Source organism: Uloborus diversus, chromosome 1 (genome assembly GCF_026930045.1).
Source record: "Uloborus diversus isolate 005 chromosome 1, Udiv.v.3.1, whole genome shotgun sequence".
Lineage (NCBI taxonomy): Eukaryota > Metazoa > Arthropoda > Arachnida > Araneae > Uloboridae > Uloborus > Uloborus diversus.
Window position 1 is genome coordinate 141,483,754 of NC_072731.1, and position 19,846 is coordinate 141,503,599.

The 19,846-nt window shown below is 32.2% G+C and overlaps 2 protein-coding genes across 2 annotated transcripts in view; one reads left to right on the forward strand and one right to left on the reverse strand.

Moving 5' to 3' along the window:
* Positions 1-401: 401 nt before the first annotated feature.
* On the reverse strand, positions 402-10,110 carry LOC129221739 (DNA excision repair protein ERCC-8-like). The gene is made up of 5 exons (XM_054856190.1): positions 9,998-10,110; positions 8,303-8,480; positions 6,621-6,722; positions 6,047-6,249; positions 402-4,080 (listed from the first exon to the last, which is right to left on the reverse strand). The coding sequence occupies exons 2-5, from the start codon at positions 8,473-8,475 to the stop codon at positions 3,368-3,370; spliced, it is 1,191 nt and encodes a 396-aa protein (XP_054712165.1). The 5' UTR covers positions 8,476-8,480; positions 9,998-10,110; the 3' UTR covers positions 402-3,367.
* Positions 10,111-15,996: 5,886 nt separating this feature from the next.
* Positions 15,997-19,846, forward strand: part of LOC129221755 (alkaline ceramidase 2-like) — a 33,411-nt gene continuing 29,561 nt past the window's right edge. The window contains exon 1 of the mRNA XM_054856191.1: positions 15,997-16,224. The gene's annotated coding sequence lies outside the window, so the exon portion shown is untranslated. The remainder of the gene's footprint in view (positions 16,225-19,846) is intronic.

The window sequence follows — 19,846 nt, forward strand, 5'->3', positions numbered from 1 at the left end:
TATTGTAGCTCCAAAATACGATTCAAGAGGCTCTTCAATGATGGTTAGAAAAAGGGACTTTGAGGGCTTTTCTCCAGAAGATTTCGGAAATGAAGTCCTAAAATGCAATTGTAGATCATCTTTGATGACATTAGGAAAAGACAGGTTTCAGAACGCTTTCCCTAAAAAGGTTTCGATATTAAAATTCCAAGAATTCAGCTTTAGACAATTTTTGATAAAATTGAAATGCAAAGAAAAAGGACTTCAAGATTAAACTCCTAAAACTTTTCAAAATTGAAATCCACTAAAATTGAACGGAAGTAATATTTTGTCCCCGTCTACAAGGGTGCGATCAACCCAATTGCCCCCCCCCCATATGGATTTGCCACTGTTAGTGACTCAAGAGTATCTCCACAAAACATTTGAGGGAACAAAGCACTGAATGCAGTTGTAATACGAAAAGGATGGTGTTCATACCAATGTTTATGACTTTTAAGACTTCAAAGTGAGCAGTGTATAACAAACATTAAACTATAAGTAACACAACATTGAAGATAAAGGGGGATATGCTCTCTTCCAGATCACTTAGAAAGCGAATGCAGGATAACAACTGTTATTTCATGACCGTTTGCCATCAAAATTACTCTTACATGACAGTGGCAGAAATAGATTTTACACCTTCTATAACATAGACCTGTTCAACTGCAGATTCCTTGAAATGCAGAAATTTACAGTTGAATATTCAAAGATATTTCATATTGTATTTTATGAATTTGATCAATTGTATTAATTCTACCCTAAAACCTTAATATTAACTTACCTGCCACACGGCCCCGGATAAATGTTCAGTCGCTTTTCTAGGAGGGAATCAAGTCCTGGCACCTATGTGCCACGAAACCCCAGAGTATAGGGAGTATAATTTAAAGACCACTCAGTTTAACTAATGTTCACCTTATTTTATTTTCCTGCTAAGAATTAAATTTTCTTTTTGTTTTTCTTTTTTAAGTACGGTATATGTGGTGACTGCAATGTTTCAGATGTTATTCATCCATTATAAGTTTAATACAATGTGAAGTTTTCAATGATTTTTATAAGGTTAAAGAATTTGTTCTTCATTTAAATTTATTGACTTCCAAGTGTCAAGACTCAAATAAAGGACTTCCAATTCTGCAGGATTTCAGGATTGTAAGGAGCCAAGCACCATTGACTTTATTCTTCTAAAAACACAAATTTTATGTCAAATAGAAAAAGTTGGGTTTTTAAGAAAGCACTGTTTTTTTAATTAAACTAGTAGTTTACTCGAACTACGAACACAAATTGTAGAGCACTACAAAATCAGACTCCAATTAGCAATTATCATTTGGTACGCAAAAGTGTGAGGTAAAAAAATCCAATGGATCTCAATAAAGCATCGCTCGGATTGGACAGAAATTTTGCTCAAAAAATCAAATTGATATTTTTAAACCGAGGAGTTGGTTCATAACTTCATTTGAAAAGTCAACAGTACCGTGAGCATTATAAGTTAAATATCATAAACAAATAAAACAAGAAACATCTTAACATTATGAGGAGAATTTTCACAGGGAAATCAAATTACGAGAAAATTTGTTAGACATTTTTAATTTCAATGCTGATTACAAATCTGTTATAAAAAAAAAGGGGTTACCATTTGAAATTTTAAATTTGATACTGAAATGAACATAAAGACGGTACATTAGCAGATCCTTATAATTTGCAATTTATACTGTTCATTATTCCTCATAAATAGACATTTTTCACGTGTCTCTGCTGTAAATAGTAATCAAATAAGAAAATGTATCATTGTATTATTTCAGGAGGAAACTGTATAGATGACTATATAAGCACATTATTAACTCTATGAGAAATATATTAAATTAATCATATCCTGCTTACAGCATTTCGGTTCCAAAACTTTTAGAATATTTATAACAATACACTACGTACATAATATGAACCATATGAATACAGAAATAGGCAATTACCTATTAACATGAATTATTTTTAAAATATTAACAACTTCCACGTTAAAGCAGCTAAAATCTTTACTAATAATAAAACTGAAAGTCTCTCTGTCTGTCTGTTAGGATCTCTGTGACGCACATAGCGCCTAGACCGTTCGGCCAATTTTCATGAAATTTGGCACAAAGTTAGTTTGTAGCATGGGGGTATGCACCTCAAAGCGATTTTTCGAAAATTCGATGTGGTTCGCTTTCTATTCAAATTTTAAGAAAAAAATTATCATAAGATGGACGAGTAAATTACGAAATTATCATAACGTGGAACTGTAACATGGGCACAAGCCAATTGGCGAGACACGAAATTATCATAACGTGGAACCGTAACATGGGTACAAGCCAATTGGTGAGAAAATTCACCATACATTATTTGTAAATATACAGGCGAACCAAAAGACCTTTTCAATTTCCTATTGCGGGCAAAGCCGTGCGGGTACCACTAGTGTTCAATATTAAAATAGACAACTTTTGAGTTTTGCAGCATAGCTATATATCTCCTTTTTATTAACGTATTTTTGGGGAAAAAAGGGGCGGAGGGGGGAAGGGCAGGGAACATTTTTATACAATTCAGATTCTAAGTAAGGTTGCATAATTTTCCTGTTGACAAATAGTAATTTTAGTTTAGTAAATAAATATATAAATATTTAATGAGTTCAATAAATCCCTTTTTACATTTTTTTGAATGTACAAGTTTACAAGCTTTCATCAAATAATTACATCTTTTAATCATCAATTCATGTGCCATAAAAAAACAAAACAAAAGGTATAAATTTGTTTATATTCCTGTAAATTCAACAATCTGAATTCATTTTTTTAGGAAATGCATTGTTCATGAGTATTTTTTCCAAGCCCAAAAATTTTTTTAAAGTTTTACTTGAAGATTTAGTACGTAGAATTTCTTTTCCATTCCTAAATCAAATTTTGAGCACTTCAAAGTCTTTTTGAGTTGATTTTAACTTCAATTTTTTTAAATCTTCTTATTTGAGGTTATTTCTTTCACATTTCCCCCTTTAATATATATATATATATATATATAGGTGTGTGTGTGTGTGTTTACATTCAGGTTATACAAATGTCAAAATTGATTTCACTGTTGATTTATAACTCAGAAACAAAAGAAAAATGCAGCAGTACATGTGACATAAATAATGATAATGTACTATGAATCAACAAATAAATAACAATTTTTTGGTGCACTACAGCCTTAGAATGCTATAGTGCACTAAACATTAAACTTAATAGAACCAAGCCAATAAATAAATCTGTTCATCAGCAATTTCAATGTACATAATAAATTAGAAAAGTTCATAATATATGAAATAGTTTACAAAACATGCACTTGAAAAATAAGATCAGTCATCATCTGACCAATTATCAGAATGAATGGGGGAACTTCTTTGACGATCAATGGGCCTGCCCAATGCTGAATCTTCGAGTAATTCTCTTTCAACATCCGGTGTCCACAGAAGGATATTCATATCACTTCCTGCGGTATAAAGCTGATGTGTAGTAGAGCGGTATGCACAGCTGTTTACAAAACTGTAGTGTCCAACCAAAGCTCTCAGTTTTAAACCGGTAAATAAATCATAAGCATATATATAGTTTGAAGATGGAACAAAAACTGTAGGAGGATTTGAGTCACAAGATATGGCAACACCACGTTGGCGAAACTCATGATTATTGGCAACCAAACCAAAATTCACGTAAGTATTGCAGCATGTTGCAACGTCCCACAGTCTTATGCGGCTGTCAGTTCCGTATGACATCATGTACAAGCCATCATCTGTGAATCTTATGCAGTTGACAATACCATTGTGAGCAGTAACAACATCCTTTTTGCCGCTAACTTTGACACCATTGTGTTGGTCAAAAGTACTTAAGTGGCCTTTAGCAGATCTAATGTCCCAAAGGAATATTTTATTATCAGTACCCCCAGTTGCAAGCAGGTGTTCTGCAAGAGGTGACCATCGGACACAAGTGACATGTCCTCGATGAGCACGAAGTTCATGAGATTTTGCACCAGATATGGGATCAATTAAAAGAACATGAGGATGATGCATTGCAGCTAAAAGGAATAGAAAATAAAAGAAATAAAATAGTAGTGCTTCTAAGATAAAATTCTGAAAATGTGTTAATTTAAAAACAGTTATATAATAACAATAAGATATACTTATTTGTAAAAGTATTTTTAATGACAAACAACCCCTAATAGATGTATTATCATAACCATTGATATATATACTATTGAAATGAGAAAGAACTAAAACTCAAAATACATAAATATAAAGTAATAATATCAATAACAATATAAACCTATTGCAAGGTTATGATAGACAATCATAGGCCTCTCATAATCCTTTAAATTATGTCATTAAAAAAAAAAACTTTGATTCTCTCGATTTTACATAAAATTAAAAATTTTAAGAATTCATTGTGTACCTATAAGGAGTATATTCAAAGTATAAAAACTGAGCATTTCTGTAAACTGAATATGCTGAATATGGGTAATGCTTCTAAAACCAGTGGGAAGTTCATTATGAATCATTAGCAACCAGGCACGGTCCAAACTTAAATTTTTGGAGGGGGGAATTTTTCGATTGGCTGAAATAAAACTCTTAATTTTATTAAGTTCTTAATTTTATAAAATGCACAAAGCATGCAAGCATCTAATGAGAAGAGCCATTGAACATGATTTTAAAAATATGAAAAATGAAAAAAACGGCACTTTGCAACACTATGCTGTCTCTAAATTTGCCGAATTGTCAGAAAGAATTTGACAAATAAAGACATTTTTGGAAAGCCACAGTGACCTTTACTTCCCATAAGGGTGCCCTTGTTAGCACAGTACTTTTGAAAGGGAAAGTATTTAACGATAACTTCCCTTGCAGAATGGCAATTTTCTTATTTTCAGTCACAATTTGAAAAAGTTAACTTTAATGAAATATAAAAGTGTGTTACAAATTCTTATTTTGTTCACTATCAAAATGCGACAGAGTCATCCAATATGAATTTTTTATTACACACATACAAGCAATGCAGGTACCCTCAAATCTTTTGAATATGCTATATACATTATTCCATATATTCCATAAAAAAATTCGTTTGTAAATTAAATTACCTTTTTTTTATTTCTTTTGATGCGAAGGTTTCGTAAAAATGTAAATCAAAACTGAAAATAACATTTTCTGACATCTAATTAAAAGTCCACCTATTTTTGACACTTTTGGAAACATTTACTATATAATATCAATTATTTTCATTTGCTTGATAAAAGCACATGATGTTAGCTTGGAAATAGGAATAAAACTTAGCTATCTGAGAATGATATCAATGTGACTGTATAATGAGATATAATTGCACGTCTATGTTAGCTCTAGAAACACATATATTGATTTTAATGGGGGGGGGGGAATGTTTGAACTTGTTCATAACATATACTTAAAATTGATCAAGATCCAAAACCGTAAAAAGTGCAACATTTAGGTTGAACAGGGACTGAACAGGTGTGTAGGCAAATGGAGTCATCAAAGAAACAATGGTCATTTGGGATGTCTGTTAACAAATTATGGTACATTTTTGTTGAAACAAAAATACTTTCATACTATATTAAACTATCACAATATTTAGGGGATAATCTTTCCAGTCTCTTTTTGCAATTACTGCCTACAGCGATAGTTTCATTGCATCTACTTTTGGTTGAAAAAAGTCTGGAAGAATTTGAATTATATTTTTATCTGTACTTTCTTCTCATAATTCTTGATGCTTCCTGCATTTGAAACCACCTGTTTACTGCACTTTGAACATCCACTTTGCTTATTTTTTATCAAACATTTTTTATTGCATTTCTTGAGAGTTAAAGGCACATAATTCAGCATGCATAATTCAACTCATTTAAAATCATAAAATTTTCAGAAATAGGAGAATTACAGCATTCTTTAGATCAAAAGCTTCGAATTCTGGGGCAGTCCCAGAAAAGTTCAACACGTGGACATGATACATAACATAAAAAACTATAGAATTTTTTTTATTACCAGCAATCAGAGAATGTGTAGCAATGAAAGAGACATTGTGACTGAATATTTTATGACCAAGATGGATTTTGTCAGCAGGCTTCAAGCTGTTAGTATCCCAGATTTTGAGCACACAATCCATACCACTGGAAGTGAATAAGCCAGTATCAAAAGGATGCCATTGAACTGTCTCCACACTATATTTGTGAGCATATCTTGATTGCCTACAAGGAAGAGCATTAAAATATCAGTATTCAGTACATATTTCCTTCAAACACGTGAATAAAGTAGAAAAAAAAAGAGTTTTCCCTTCAAAAATCAGTTGACTTTTCTCTGTCAAAGATAGAAAATTTGTATAGCAGATGGCAAAAGGCTTTTTGATAATGAAAGTAATTATATTCTTTATCAAAAATAAAAACTTTTAAAAAATATTTGTTTGAAAAAACAACAGCATTACTTTCCCCTTTATCCTTGTCCACATAATATTTTTTGTCTATAAAATTTTAGATGAATAAGTAAATTTAATAAAGCAAAAGAAGTGAAGTTTTAGAACACCTATAATAAATGAGGAAGAAAGTCATGAATAACTAATTACCTCCGAACACGGCAAACAATGTTGGAAGTATGGCAAAATCTGCCTGTATCATTTTGTAAATCATGAATGCAAACAGAGCCATCTTTGGAACCGGAAAGCAAACTAAACAAAAAGGAACTGAATTAGTGAATTCACATTTACTGCTTCAGGTACATGCATATTGAGAAGCATACAAAAAAAAAGTAACAATAAAATATAAACAACATTAAAATTACAAAATAAAAAAGAATGCTACCTTTTGTTTTTCGAGTAAAAGGTAAGGTTTGAGCAAAAGGTTCTTATGTTTAAGTCAGAACCCCTTAGTTTCTGATGTTTCTATAGAGAATTTTTATTGAAAGTTCTTATTATTGTAATATTTCTTTCAGTAAGTGACTCAAAAATTGCACCCAACTTTTTTTATAAAAAAAAAAAAAAATCTTTAAACATTGGAAATTCATCATTGAAGTTGTCTTATAATTAATCAACAAGTTTTTTCATTTTTAAATTACTCCAAAAGCAGAGATCATTGTTCGGAAACATATCAACTTGTTCTTTGATGTAATGAGAAATGAGGGTATAATATTGAAGGTGTGGATTTTGAAAAAAAATGTGAAAAAAGGAATTCTCATTTTCTTCAACTTTTTTTCTTTACTCTTTAAGAATTTAGGAGCCTGAAATTCTCTATGTTAAAATCAGAAAAAAATTCTAAATCCAAATAAGGAAGTCACATTTCTTTTTTAGGTTCTGTTTTGGGGATCTCAATGCAATGCATACGTTTCCCCACTTCCATTTTTGAGCTACTCTATCTATCACAATCCTAAAGACCCTCCATGCAAAAATTTAAATTGTAAAAATACAAATCTGATTAGTTCTCAAAAGTTTCTTATTTAATATAAAGCACTATTTAAAATACAAAATTAGTTTAAAACATAATTTTTCATTCTTTTTCATCATTAATTACTACTGCAAGCTGTTTCTTAACAAAACATTTCTTCAACTTATTTATCATAGCATAATAAATATACTTGACAATTTATTTATTTTGATTATTTATTCAAAAAAAAAAAGACAAATGTAATCAAGTTTCAACTTACAAAGGGTTTTTACAATAATTACAGCCAAATTTTGCGCATATGTACTAGTGGTCAACATAGACAGGTGGTCAAGATACAAAGGTTTTCCTTCATTATAAAATAGGAGTAGTTCTGCTCTTGACACACGTGGTTAACTGAAAAGGGTGGTAAAATTTACATGTTTTACTGTATTAAGAGATGAATAATGATGGTAAAAAATTGTGAGAACTTGTGCCTCAACACAACTATGTTGTGACAGTTTGATATCATTTTACTGGAATGGTCGTACAATGGCAGCTATAACTACAGTCAGACCACAGAAATGTGGCACCTGCTGATCATTTCAGACATAAGTTGATTTCTTAATATGGATGGAGAATGAAAAAGGGGCAATTACAAGCTTAGCGACATTTTGCTATATGGGTGCTTTAATAAGTTTTATAACAGAGGAACATCTTTACCAAATATAACAATGACAAAGAAATGGTTATGATAACACACAAGTGCCAAACACTTTTACAATAACTTGATGAAATTCTGACATACAATGTCTTATAGATGTATTAAATTTTTAAAAGAACAGTGCAATGCATAAGTATTTGAAATCAAGTGACAAAAATAATAGCTTACAATCGTTCTTCTACTCTATCTATATCCAAACAGTTAATGCCACCAGAATATTGCTCCTGTAGTTTGCAGTGATTGCTCAATTCCAAATCAAACAAACGATCAGTCGTTATTGCATACTGAAAAGACCTAGAGCTGATGATCCCATTTTGCAACAATTCCAATGACCTCAACATTCTTTCTAAAAACAGAAAAGTACAATTAAATCATGTATTTCATTGACTGACAAAGCAAAGCATACATAATAAAAGCTTATTTTGTGTTATGTCAGCATAGCTAGATAATGTAGATGCACACGCGCATGCCGTGCACAGATACATTTGCCACTATGCAGATACATTTTCTGCAAATATGTACTTCGCCCAAAATTTTTAAATTAATATCAATTTTAAACAATGGTTTTCATTGAAAATCTGTAGATAAGTTGATGAAATTAATCTCTTGCTTTCATGAATACATGATTGAAAGTACAATAAGCATTGCATTACTGAAAATTTTCCCTATCCACTTTTTGTTTTTAAATACTTAAAGATAGTTTTGAGCTGTGTGTGCAGATACTTTATATTTTTTTATCTTAGTATGCATGTCAACAATGTTGGGAAATTCAAAGTAAAAATAAATAAATTGATTCTTTAGAAAACATCACTTTCTTTGCATGAACTGGAGAGGACTAACACGTCTTCTTATGGTTCTCTCAGATGAGCAAAGCTTTTGTCTTAATAATTTTTTTCAATTAAGAAAACTTAATTTTTTTTTCGAAAAATTTTCAATCTTAATTTTATAAGAAAAGAAATTAGCAGAAATTCTGGACCTATTTCTTCTCATTAGTGTCATAATAATATCCAGTTGGTTCTTTACTTGCTTTGGATACATTAAAAAAAAAAAAAAAAAAGCATTATTAGCAGGATTAAAATTTAAATACAAATTCTTATGTAAGGATATCTATAATTTACAACCGTTTGATAGCAGGGTCTGCCGATATATATCAGTGGATATATATTATGATATATATCACGATATATATCCAATATTAATTTTGAAAATATCATGATATTTTGATGTTTTCGATATTTATTTTTTCAACTTTGGTTCTTTCAATATAAAAAGTAAATTTATTCATTTATTATTCAAAATAACCAAAAAGTTATGTACTATATTTTTATGTTGTATTAATACATCATTAACAAAATAAAGTAATATAATACTCCTACTTCACGTGTATTTTATATTCATAAAATTATTATGTAATGCAACAATTTCAATTCATATTAAAAGTGCCTGGTTAAATGTTAAACATTGCCCAGAAAAAAGAAAATGTCTTATGACTGTGCACCAACTAATGTATACATTTTATTTCTGAATCATGTAATTGCAAAAGTAGCTAACAGAAGAAAAATGAATAAAACAGCTAATCCTAAATAACAAAATTAAAATTGATAGAAATTTAAAATGAAATACTAAATATAAGTAATGAAAGAAGCCTTAATTTTAAGTATACATATTGTAATTATAATACAAGAAAATAAAGAGTGATTTGAGAATACATTTACTATTTGGAAGACTAGTTTGTGCTAATTGAAAATATCGGATATATATATCAAAATATCGGATATTTTCGAAAATATCATGATATTTTCGAACCATGGTTGATAGCCACATTCACCATAGCGAACATGATATAATTTTACATTAACTCACATCAGATTAAATGTGATTTACTGAATGAATTTGAAAAACGTTCACTTCTCCTCTGCCATTAGACGGTTTCCCCTCATTAGAAGAAAGCATCAGATAATCAGAGAAGATGATACATAAAAAACACACGAATGCGTGTCAGTTTCAAATTAATCTGTCATATACTTTCTGGCTTCTGTGTTCTGTGCTTATGTCATAATAACAAAACCAGAAGAAGAACTACTATTACTATTCCAGGGGCCTCTAACCCCTTTCAGAAAACGAAGGACTGCGTGCCAGGCGCCTTGCCTTCATAAAAACTGAAACAGGATTAAAAAATTAAGAAAAGGGAGCACAAAACCTCAAACAGGAGGAGCAGAGGAAAACCAGAAAAAGGAGAATTATTGGAGGAAGATGGATAAAACAGAGGAGCAAAAGCCATGCAAGCAAAGCAGCGGGTAGGCAAGAAAATCATTGGCATATATAAGAAGATTGGGCGGAATTTGGTTTTTTAAAGAGTCTCTAATAGCTTTAAACTTGGTGCAGACATAAAGACGATGATGGATAGTGTCAGTTTCTTTGCATGAGTTACACATAGGGCTGTGCTCTAATCTCATTTTGTAAAGTTTTTCTTTAGTGAGATAGCAGTTGGTAATTAATCTATTAATCAGGATCTCCTGCTTCTTGTTGAAAATACCATTATTACGCTGTTTGTCTAAGATCAGCTTTCTGTATTTGAATTTGTTATAATATTTGCTGTTTTTCCAATTTTTTTCTCTATAACTAATCTTAATGAAGTTGATATGATTCTTGCAATCTTTCCAAGTGGTGCAGGGTAGTTTGGGGGTATGACTATTATTGACTGCCTCCTTCGCAAGGTTATCCGCGGTCTCGTTAAGATCAATGCCTGAATGACCTGGAATCCAAGTGATCGTGATTTTTTTATCTTGGGAAGCTTTAATGAGAGTGTTTCTTGTATTAGTGATTAGGTTATCTTCTTTATTTTTTTTTGTTTTAATAGCTTGAACTGCACTTAAACTATCAGTAATGATTATTATGTGGCTTTCATTGCCAATAAGGTATTTGACAGTATAGAAAACAGCAGCAAGTTCTGCTGTGAACACTGAGCAGATATCTGGAAGTTTTATTTTTCTTGTGGTGGTTTTGGCCTTATTAGTAATACCGAAACCGACTCCATTTTGATTCTTAGAGCCGTCTGTTGCCCAAAACTCAGCTTCGTTATTTTCATTTATGTAACTTAAAAAATATTTCTGTATTGCTTCTTTATTAATTTTGCTATTCTCTACAAATTCTTTCTTGATTAAAACTTCAAAGTTATAGCCTTCCCAAGGTTTGGAGTCATCCCCTTTAATGTAACTGTTTTGTCCAATCAGGTAACTGGTTTTATAATTTTCCACCAAATTAAGAATTTCTTGTTCCATATTATTTGTGCTTCCTTGAAGGTAATTTTCCAACAAGAACTTATTTTTTGGATTTTTTTTATAGTGTTGTTTAAGCATGTAAGTTATAAAAGACCATTTGATCCTGTCCTCATATTTGTCTATTGTGGTCATATATCTGAGAACTTCGTTAGGAGCAAAAGAATTAAATTTAAAAGCTGATCTGATTGCTTTATTTTCGATTGTGTTAATCTTTTTCCTATTTTTTTTTGTGTCCAGTGTCCTGGCAATGCTGCCATAGTTGCTTTGAGGGATGATGACCTGCTTGATGATAGAAAGTAAATTTTTGTGGCTCATGCCTGTTTTTTGGTTTCCCAGGATCTTGATAACGTTTATACTTTTGAAAATTTTCTGAACAATGTAATTGGTGTGGCTGTCCCATTTTAAGTTGTCTTGAATATAAATCCCCAGGATTTTGTGAGTATTAGCCCACTTGATAGGTGTATTATGTAACTTAATTGTGATGTTATGTTTCTCTTTAAAGGGGGACATGTTGAGAGCTGCACATTTGTCGGGCGAGAATTCTAGCTGATTTTTGTCTGCCCACTCGGAAAGGTTTGTCATAGTGTTGACCAGGATTTTTCCAGCTATATCTGCATTTTCATGGCTTATGATACAAGTAATATCATCAGCATATACATACAGGGAGCAGTGCTTATTTTGAATTTGTCCGAGATCCAGTAAAAAACAATTAAAAAGAAAAGGGGATAATATTGCTCCTTGAGGCAGGCCCTGCTGGACAATTCTCTCTGAGGAATCTTCATTTCTCCATTTAATAAGGCATTTTCTATTAGTAAGGAAGTCCTGTACCCATTGAATGATCTTGATGTCAAGGTTTGTATTGTATAATTTATTGATTAAGATGTTATGCTGAATGTTATCATATGCTCCTTTGATGTCGAGCGAAATTAGATAGGTTGTGAGTTTGTTTTTCCTAGCATTCTTTATTTCTTGGACTATTTTAATAATGCAGTCTTCTGTACTTCTTTCCTTTTTAAAACCGTAAATAAAATTGGGTAAAATGTTGTAGTTATTGTCCCACCAGTTGAGGCGTTCTAGTAATATTTTTTCCATGATTTTGCATGAGTTTTGTGTTAGGGCGATGGGTCTATAGTTGTTTACAATTTTATTATCTTTATTTGGTTTTTTTATAGGATATATGATTGTTTTTTTCCAAACGTCGGGTACTTTCCCGCTTCTTAAGCTTGAGTTGAAAAAAGCAATGAGAATTTTTTTTCCTTCATCTGGAAGGTTTTTTATCATTTTATTGTTTATTTTATCAGATCCTGGTGAAGTATTTTTCAGGTTTCTTGTAACATATATGAATTCTTGGTCTGTGATATCTTGAGATATGGAACATCTGTCAGGATTGCTAGAAATATTGAGATTATCTGTTGTCTTTTTTGAAGGTTTATTAAGGAAAAAGTCCGCAAAGATGTTAGCTTGATTGATGGCTTCTGTAATGAGCTCCCCATTGTGTTCAATGACGAGGTTATTTTCGATTCTTCTGCTATTAAGGTTATTTTTAAGGTGTTTAAGTGAGCGATAAATATTCTTGGTTTTTTTTTAGGTCAAAATTAATCTTAGACCAGAATTTGTTTTTGGAAATTTTAACTTGCCTTCTCAACACTGCTAGTTTTTTTTTGTACATTATCCAGTCCTCAATATTTTGGGTGTGAAAGGCTTTGTTACGGGCTTTATTTTTTTCTTTTTTTTTCTTGGCACAGTCCATATCCCACCATTTAATGCTATTTTTATTGTCTTTGTAGTATACTGTTTGAGTTGATTCATTAATATTTTTATTAATAATGTTGTTGAAATCTTCGATATTATTTGGATCTTTAAAATTGTTTTGATCGTATTGTTGAAAACTTTCTGCTATGTTCAATTTAGCCTTATCCCAGTTTGTGTATTTTTTCTTTTTTCCATTTGTTGTATTTTCAGGATTCCGTTTTAACAGAAGTGGATAATGGTCACTACTGCCATTTTCTCTGCTGATATGAAAACCAAAATCAAGGGCTAGATTTGCTGTAGTAAAAATCAAATCAAGAATAGCGTTATTATTATTTTGATTGATACGAGTTCCTGATGTGTTGTTTAATAAAATTAAATGTTTTTCATTGATCCAATCGTAAAATTTATCGGCATTTGGGTGGCTTCTGGAGTCTCCTGTCATAATGTGCCTGGCGTTGAAATCCCCAGTAAAAATTTGATTTGTTTTAAGCAGCGAGTTCAGGATGTGTATGAAGTCGTTATTAATATTTCCAGGTGGGCGATAGCAGTTAATAATTTGAATGGGATTCCTTTTATCAGTAAAAATTTGGACGCTCACAATTTCAATACTAGAGTCATTGACGTTAACTGGGATTTCAATAGACGGGACAGATTTGTCCACGAGAATGCAGACTCCTCCTCCTCTTTGAGGGGAAGATCTTTCTTTTGTATAAGCAACATAGTTGGAAAAAATGGGGAAATCAACATCCTTACTCCAGGTCTCCTGGAGGCATATAACGGTCGGGCTTGACCACGAAATGAGGAATTTAAGAAAGTCACAATTAGAAAAAATGCTGCGGATGTTCCAGGACAGCAAAAAAAAACCCATGGAAAAAAAAAAAAAAAAAACTTAACGTCCTAGTTAAATTTGGATGTCCCCTTCAGGGGAGCTATCCAAAGGATGTAACCTTTGGCTAGAGCAGCCAAGAATGTCGTCCATTTCGCTAGTTATCATGGCCTCGTTGTCAAGAGCATTATAGAAAACATCTTTTTGAATGGTTTCCCGGTATTGATTTATTAAATTTTTTTCACTTTCATTTAAGTTGTCAAAATCATTGGTGCTTTTGATATCCAAGTTGAACTTCAGATTAATAATTTCAATTCTAATTTTTTTTATCTCTTGTTTTAATGCAGATATTTCTTTATCCCTACTTTTTAGTTCAGATTTTAAGTCGTATATGATTTTATCTTTGCTGTCTTCGATTTTCTGAATATTTTTCCCTTCCACAACCTGAGTAAAAGATTTTTTGCTAGAGTCCAGTTGATTGTTTCCTAAGTTTTTTGTCAGGGATGGGCAGTTCGTGCTGAGTGCCGAGTGTTCCCCTTTGCATCTAAAACACTCCGGTTTTTTCCCACAAGCAGTATGTTGCTCGCCGCAGTCAGGGCACCTTGTTTCACCTTTGCAAAACTTCTCCGGGTGACCCACTTTCAGACATTTTTTACATATTCTGGGACGATCTATGAATTTGTTGACTTTGTATCTGATTCTTCCGATATATATATATTCTCTATTGCTTTTTCCTATTTCTTTAATAAGTATAACTGGTATTTCTTCCTTGGTTCCCTTCTTTGTGAAACGGCAGATTTGCGACACATGAATATCATCTTCTTGCAGTTTTTCAGCGATATATGCTAGTTTTAATTCAACATCTACGTCTTTGACTATGTATTTGGTGCAAATATAATCATCTATAACTCTGGTGTGAACTGCTACATCTAGAAAAGATTTGATTTGTATAGCCTTTTCAAAGGTCTTTTGGTTGCTTGTTGTTAATATAAGGTTTCCATTACGGGAAAAAGTGACCAAGTCTCCCTTATGTGTAAATTTTTCCAGCTCTTTATGGAATTTTAATCCTTTATTTGTGGGAATTTGGGTTTCGTTTCCCGAAATGGCAATTTTAACGTTTGGACAGCCATTTTTTATTGCGAGTTTGTATCTGTCTGTGTCCGGAGCATTATTTTGGAAAATGAGGGGGTCATGTTTGCGAACTTTGTCCGCTACTAGACTCTCTTCATTATTGGACTCCTTACTTTTACGTTTATTATTTGTCATTGGTGATAAAACATGCCAAGCAAACAGAGGGGGGGAAAAAATAAAAAGAGAATAGAACAAGAAAATTTTACAATACTTGGTGCAGCATAAAAACGTCCTCCCGGGAAGAAAAGACGAAATGAGTCTAATGACTCAAAATATCAAATTATTAAGACTCTGCTCCTCCAAAAAAAAAAAACGCGGCTCTCACGACGGCAGATTCCACCAAAAAAAACAAATTGTAAATAGAAACCAGAAGAAGAAGATAAACAAGTTTGAGTTGCCAACTCTACTATAATGTTGAAAATAAATAAATTTATGGTCGAAAGTCGAAATCATCGATAAAGTACTTCAGTATAAAATTTAGTTGAACGTAATTGAATTCGTTTGATGAAAAAAGTTACGACTAATGTTTTTTTAGGTCAAAATTTCTGGCGTTTTTTAAATCATAGATATATTTTTTAACAAATGCTTTTGGCGTGTAGAGGAGCCCTTCTTGGGTGCGTTCGACGAACCTCACCGGTTAACCAGTAAGTAACTGGTTACTTACCGCAGCGTTCTATGATCAACCGGTTACCTCAGTGGTTACCATTCTAAGCAGTTGATTGGTTGATTGGAGCACGTGATCATTAGTTGTCACGTGATTAACTAACCGGTCGCTCTCGGTCGTGCTCATCGAACGCAACCTTGGTGTTGTTTTCGTTTTTCTTCTCTTGGGTGGAAGTTACGCAACAGCGTAAATAAATAAAAAAGAAAGGCTTGAATGCGAATGATTGAAACAGCTGTAAAGTTAAGCTTGAAGGACAGTTTGTTTTGCAACAATGTGCTAGTTCTTGTTTTTTAGAGTGGAAAATATGATCAAGACATTGTCTTAGCCTTGCATATTATACGTTTTTCAAATGCAGACGGTATCTCCCTAAAATATCGAAAGCGCGATTATTATAATTTTTTCCTTTGTTGTGTAACAAAGGAAATTCTAAGAGTTGGTGAGTACAGTGTGAAATGAATAGGTAACTGTATTCTTACACTTAAAGAACAGATATTTTCTTGTAAAGAATGGAAAAGTTAGGGAATCAAGCGCTGAAAATTTTTATTACATTAACTATCAGTTTACTTTTTGAACTATTTTTTTATTATTCTGATTATGGTTTAAGTGCCAACAATAATTTCTGTAACAATTCTTTGTTGAGTTTTTTCAATGCAAAAATGCTGTGCGATTTATGTGTTTTATAATGTGTATTATAGATAAGGGGCTGAATTTGCATCATGAGAACTTCACTGCTGTACTTTTCTACTTTTTGTGAATTTTCAAGTAAATGAAATGTACACTAATTTCCTTACGAAGCTAAATTATGAGGACCACAAGGCATCTTCCCTTTTTCTAGAAATTAAGCTCTATATGTATGTATACATCAGTGGCGGCTCGTGCCTTAATTTGACGGGTGGGCCTGCTCTGTAAAGCTTTCACAATAATATTTATACAGATAAAATGAAGAGAGCTATAGTAAGTAATGCTGAGCAACAAAATATAATCCTTGTGCAGTTTCTTTATTTCGAGCTTCTCTTCAAGCGTCAAAGTTTGAAATTGGTGTTTTACTAAATAATTCACTTGATTAATATATTTTTTTTTTCAATTTCAAGGTAAACAACCTAAATTTAAAGACAACCAACCCATGCAACTAGTAATAAACAACACACAACATTAATCAAACTACTATTACACTCTTTATACCAACAACAATCAAGTTGATCGCGCAGTAGTATTAATTTCGATTTAGCCATGCTTCCTTAAATCAAATTAAGAAATCGGCAACAATATTTTATCTAGAAACAGTTTCATTAATTGACAATTTATTCTTCTTGATTATAAAAATCCTTGATTTTTTATTGTGTGAAACCACATTACAATACCTAGGGGCCACATCACATTCATAGTTCAATTCTTCTTTTTTTTTTGCATTTAAATAAAATGTGTAATTTTTTGAAATCTTTGCATGCGCTTACTGATTAATCAATAAATTTTTTTAATGCCATTAAAAAATTCAAAACACTTAAGAATATTTCAATTTTATAAAAAAATTATAAGGCCTTTTTTTTGTTTTTGCACATATTTCAGAAATCGTTTTTGCTAAATGATCATAATAATCATTTCTTAAAAGCTGTGCATTTGCTTGCTTATCCTATTAAAAATGTTCTGTCGTTAATTATGTAAAAAATCATAAAAGTTCCATAGTAAATTTTGTTTACAAGGATATAAAAAACTCTCAACATTTTAGTAATTTATAAAGTGCTTATCCAATGCACAATTTTGTTAAATAGTATATTGTACTGACAGCAAAACGTATTACTTTGAAGCTGTATCTTCACTATAAAAAAAACCTTAACTATTTCAATAACATGGAAACGCACAAAAAAAAAAAAAAATTCAACTGTGAGAGCTTGAATTTAAATTATGCTTTTCGCAATCGCAAATTGCGATAAGATCCTAATGCTCGTTCGGTTTCTTGTTTCTACTAATGGCTTTTATCGCAACCGTAATTTGAGTTCAAGACGTCAAAATTCAAATGAATGTCAGGGGCTGGATGTTGTATGCTGGTTACTTCTTTCATGTAAAAAGGATTGTGTGATTTCGAGAAGGGTCGTTTATAAATAATTTGATTCCGAAGCACATGATGGGACACCTACCCTATAAGCATAGAAAAATAAAATCAAACGACGGATGTAATCCAACGGTCAAGTGAAAACAATAAGCAATTTGTGATTGCTCAAAAAGAAGTTCATCGAGGAAACGCACACCTAGCGTGAGTGACTTAAAGCCAATATTTTTTAAAAATAATTAAGCTAGTGCGTTGAAATTCCCATGATTTGTGAAACAATATGAAGTTTTCAAATAAACAAAACTCATTAGTTTAGTAATTTTTGAGGTAATGTAGCCGCTATGTCTTTTAAGGACTGAAAACGATGTACCGGGTCTAACAGAAATAATTCAAGTTTGTTCCGCGATAGAATACTTTAACATAGAAAATAAATTAATAGAGGCTATTTTACGATTAGTACTTATTAACTTTAGCCAATTATCAGAACAAATCAGAAAATTGAATAGATCTCACCGAATTGAAGGATTTTTGTAAAAGTTTCGACAAATTCAGAGCTTTTAATTAGTACCACACTTAAAACCGATCTGTGCTACTCGAAAATAAACTGTCCATTCAGAAATTCCGCTCATATTAGTTCCAAGCAGAAAAATAAATTAATAAAAATCTGCATTAGATGCGATAAATCCATAAAATTGTAAATCCCTTTCTGGATTCAAGACAAAAGAAGGACGGAGGAAAAGAAACCCTTTTTTCATTCACGTGGGCTCTCTTTTTCCTGCCCTCCGAGCTGTTTTTTCGTACAAGTGACGTGCTTAAAATCCTTCCCCCCACCTTCTGCTGCCCTTCCATGGGCTAGAGAATTCTTGCCCACGGAGGATTAATTGGGGTGGTGCGTCTTGCGGTTTTGGTTTGTCTGGTAGAGTCGTCGTGATTGGTTAGGAGCGGAGGTGTGGCTGGGGCAAACCAATCGAAGCCCCAAGAATCATTCTCAAAGCTTGCAAGCGCGAACGCTAACAGATGGAAAACTTCTAATATTTTATTAGCGATATGAAAAATGTTTTAGAGATTTAAAATCTGTTTCACGCCCCCAATTCTTTGTTTTCTGTTGTTTTTTTAACTGAGATACAAAACGTTATTTATGAATAATTTATTTTTCGGTGCACAATTTTTCTGGGGGGCCAAGCCCACCCGGCCCATAGTGACGAGCCGCCCCTGGTATACATGGTACAGAATTTCAGGGGAAACTCATTAACATACTGAAAAGGAAGAAAAAAGCAATGTGTTTGATGGATTTTTATTCTAATATAAATTGTGTATATCCATTTAACTCACTGATATAAAAAAAAAGCTGTGCTATTAAGTACTAATTAATCAATTGAATAAATAGTAACTGAATAGCTCGAAGCATAGCAAAAAATAAATAAGTATGGCAGCTCTATAGTTTTCGGTGTAAAAACTCACAAAAGGTTGAAAAGAAGTACAGGGACTTACCTTTCATAATCTCTTATGCAAATGAGTCTACCTCATCCATAGATTGTCAAAACCTAGTTTTAGAAAAAAGAAGATAGTTTAATTTTCTCGAAAGGAACACTTGGATTTCTCCTATTTGCTATACATACCTATTTTTTGTTTTAAAATTTGATAAAAGCATAAAATTGTGCTTCAAAATTGTTAACAACAACTTTTGCATGGTCTTACAAAAGGCAAACAAAAGCAATTTTTGAAAGTGAATTACCAAATGCTATAATTCACATCGCAATTATAGCAATACAATTCTCTCATAAGTTCTCAGATCCAAAGGGAAATACCAGGACCGTCTGGAAAGGAAGTGATCTCAGCAGGTGTCAGTTCCATATGCAAAGGGGAGTGGGGGGGTCAGGACCCCTCCTATAGCCCTTTTAGTTTTTTTGATTGACTATAATCCTGTATATGTAGTATGTAAAAAATAATTCCAAGCAAAGGTACCAGTATGCACCACTGCCAGGTGCCAAGATGTGAGAGGGTGCTATAA